A 2,027-nucleotide genomic window follows, 5' to 3' on the forward strand; every position below is an offset into this window, starting at 1 on the left:
CTCTGCGTCCCGGGATCCGCAAGCGCTTGCTGCAGTCGCTGCAGTCTCTTGAGGGAGATGTCCTGGAAAGCCACGAAGTCGACCACGGCGTGCTCACACTCCTCGGTCCCTGTGGGAAGGTGGTGTAAGGGGGTACCCAGTCAGGTGCCAGCGCCCCGGGAGGACAGGACCGTGGAGGGGTCTCCGCACACTCATGAAGGCCGAGGCGAGAGCCGTGCCGGAGGGTCTGGGGCGACCGCGGGAAACGTGGCGGGCAAGGAGTGCGGCTCGTGGGCTGACGCTGAGAATGGGATGCGATGCGAAGGGGGCCCGCCACACTCGCTGCCGTGCCCTCCCGCGAACCGTTTAAGCCCTCGAAGCCTGTTTCCCAATGCCGGCGGGAAATGGCATCACCCACCAGTGCTGAAACCCTCAGCCAAATAGTCTCCTGGCCCGCCCCCACCGCGCTTCCGGAAGCCTTTCCCAGGAACCAGCTAATTAGCCCTGAGCACCCCCACCCCGCCCCCTGCTCACCCGGGGCCCCTGGCTCCAACAGGCCGAGCTGGAAGCTCGTGCAGTTGGTGCACAGGGCGTCGTGTAACGGGGAGCCAGGCACATTGACGGCCAGGCCCAGGGCCGTGCAGTTGCGGTGGGGCTGGCACCGCTCCGAGCTCGAGCTGCTGGCGGAGAAGGTGCCCGGGGGGCACGGCTGGCACTGTGTGTTCTGGCTGGGGGTGCCTAGGGACAAGACGGGGAGGCCGCGGTCAGGAGAGTCGAGTGGTCCCAGTTCGGCGGAGGGTCCGCCCCGCCCCTCCCCTCACCCACCGGGAGCAGCCACGCCGGCGCCGGGCGGGCAGGACGCGTGCTCCAGGCAGAAGCCGGCGTGCTCGAAGAAACCGGACCGACAGCGGCAGGCGCGGTTGTGGGTGGCCCCGCACGGCCGCGCCTCCTCCTCGCGCTCCCCGCAGATGACGTTGCAGTAGCGGCAGCGCTCCAGGTAGTTCCAAAATTGTGTGTAGTGGCGCGGCGGGCACGCACCGCACGTCGTGGGGCTGTTCCGGCCGCAAGGCCGCTGCACAAAGGTGCCCGGAGGGCACTGGTCACACACCAGCCACTCCCCCGTCTCTGCGTCCCTCCACGGGTAGGTGGGCGCGCTTGCCGCCGCCCCGCGCGACGCGAGCGCCAGCAGCAGGGCAGTCACGGGCCACGGCGGAGCTCTCATGGTCTCTGTGGAGCTGTAGCGGCCTCTGGCCGCGTCCTATAAGGGTCGGTCTGGCCCCGCCCCGCGAAGCCCCGCCCACCGAGGAGGAGGGGTCGGCGACCTAGGGACCTAGGCTTTGACTCCTCCCTCCAGAGCCAGTACCAGGGTGGTCCTGTGACGGCCCCCAGCACAAATGGCAAAGGGCAGGGAAAGGGCAGGGCCTGACAACTGCGGGGTGGAAGAGGCAGCGGCTTCCCCTTTGGACAAAACATGTGGAAGGGAGACTGCCCAGATGCCTCCATCCTCCCTGGCACCCTCACCCCTCCAACCAGCCCAGGACATGCAGACACATCCAGCAGTACCAGCAGCTTTATTACATCTTTGTCCCTTAGTGAACAGCGGGTCCGCCGAGGGCAACCCCCAGGAGGGGCAGGGCTCCCTTCCTTCCTATGGGAGCTCTGCCTAGAGGCTGGCAGCCATTCAAGTTCTGGGCAAGCACCTTCCAGTGGACCCACCCCAGACCCCAAGGTGACCTCAAGGCCTCTCACAGGGACCCAGATCCCACTGCCATCTCAGGGGCATCACCACAGACACTGGACTGGCCTCCCTGTCAGGCAGGCTCTTTGGCCCACCCCCAGCCAACAGGCAAGTGTCCAGGCAGTGCCCCAGGAAGGGCAGCCTCAGTGTCTGCAGAGTGCCCAGAGGGGCTCCATGTTCACTGGGGCTCTGGCCAGAAGACCTGTGCAAGTGTCTGCTTTCTGGTGGCAGCACAGCAGCCAGGGCACTTCCTAGAGACCTGTGGAGACGAAGGGCTGGACACACTGCCAGGAACCCCCTACCCCCCACC

The 2,027-nt window shown here is 66.9% G+C and overlaps 2 protein-coding genes across 7 annotated transcripts in view; both read right to left on the reverse strand.

Annotated features, from left to right (window-relative positions):
- TNFRSF6B (tumor necrosis factor receptor superfamily, member 6b, decoy) overlaps positions 1-1,461 on the reverse strand; it is a 2,490-nt gene extending 1,029 nt beyond the window's left edge. The window contains exons 1-3 of the mRNA XM_010836643.1: positions 805-1,461; positions 514-717; positions 7-109 (exon numbers count right to left, since the gene is read on the reverse strand). Of these exons, the coding sequence (XP_010834945.1) occupies positions 7-109; positions 514-717; positions 805-1,201 (704 nt within the window). The 5' untranslated portion in view covers positions 1,202-1,461. The remainder of the gene's footprint in view (positions 1-6; positions 110-513; positions 718-804) is intronic.
- Positions 1,462-1,533: 72 nt separating this feature from the next.
- RTEL1 (regulator of telomere elongation helicase 1) overlaps positions 1,534-2,027 on the reverse strand; it is a 21,199-nt gene continuing 20,705 nt past the window's right edge. For 3 of the 6 annotated variants that reach the window (XM_010836573.1, XM_010836572.1, XM_010836574.1), the window contains exon 36: positions 1,535-1,976. In XM_010836573.1, coding sequence (XP_010834875.1) covers positions 1,896-1,976 — 81 coding nt within the window. In that variant the 3' untranslated portion in view covers positions 1,535-1,895. Of the gene's footprint in view, positions 2,002-2,027 lie in introns of all 6 variants that reach the window. The other 3 variants (XM_010836571.1, XR_825003.1, XM_010836575.1) reach the window with 3 other exon arrangements.

The sequence above is a fragment of the Bison bison genome, unplaced genomic scaffold (assembly GCF_000754665.1).
Source record: "Bison bison bison isolate TAMUID 2011002044 unplaced genomic scaffold, Bison_UMD1.0 scf7180017864063, whole genome shotgun sequence".
NCBI classification, from domain to species: Eukaryota; Metazoa; Chordata; class Mammalia; order Artiodactyla; family Bovidae; genus Bison; species Bison bison.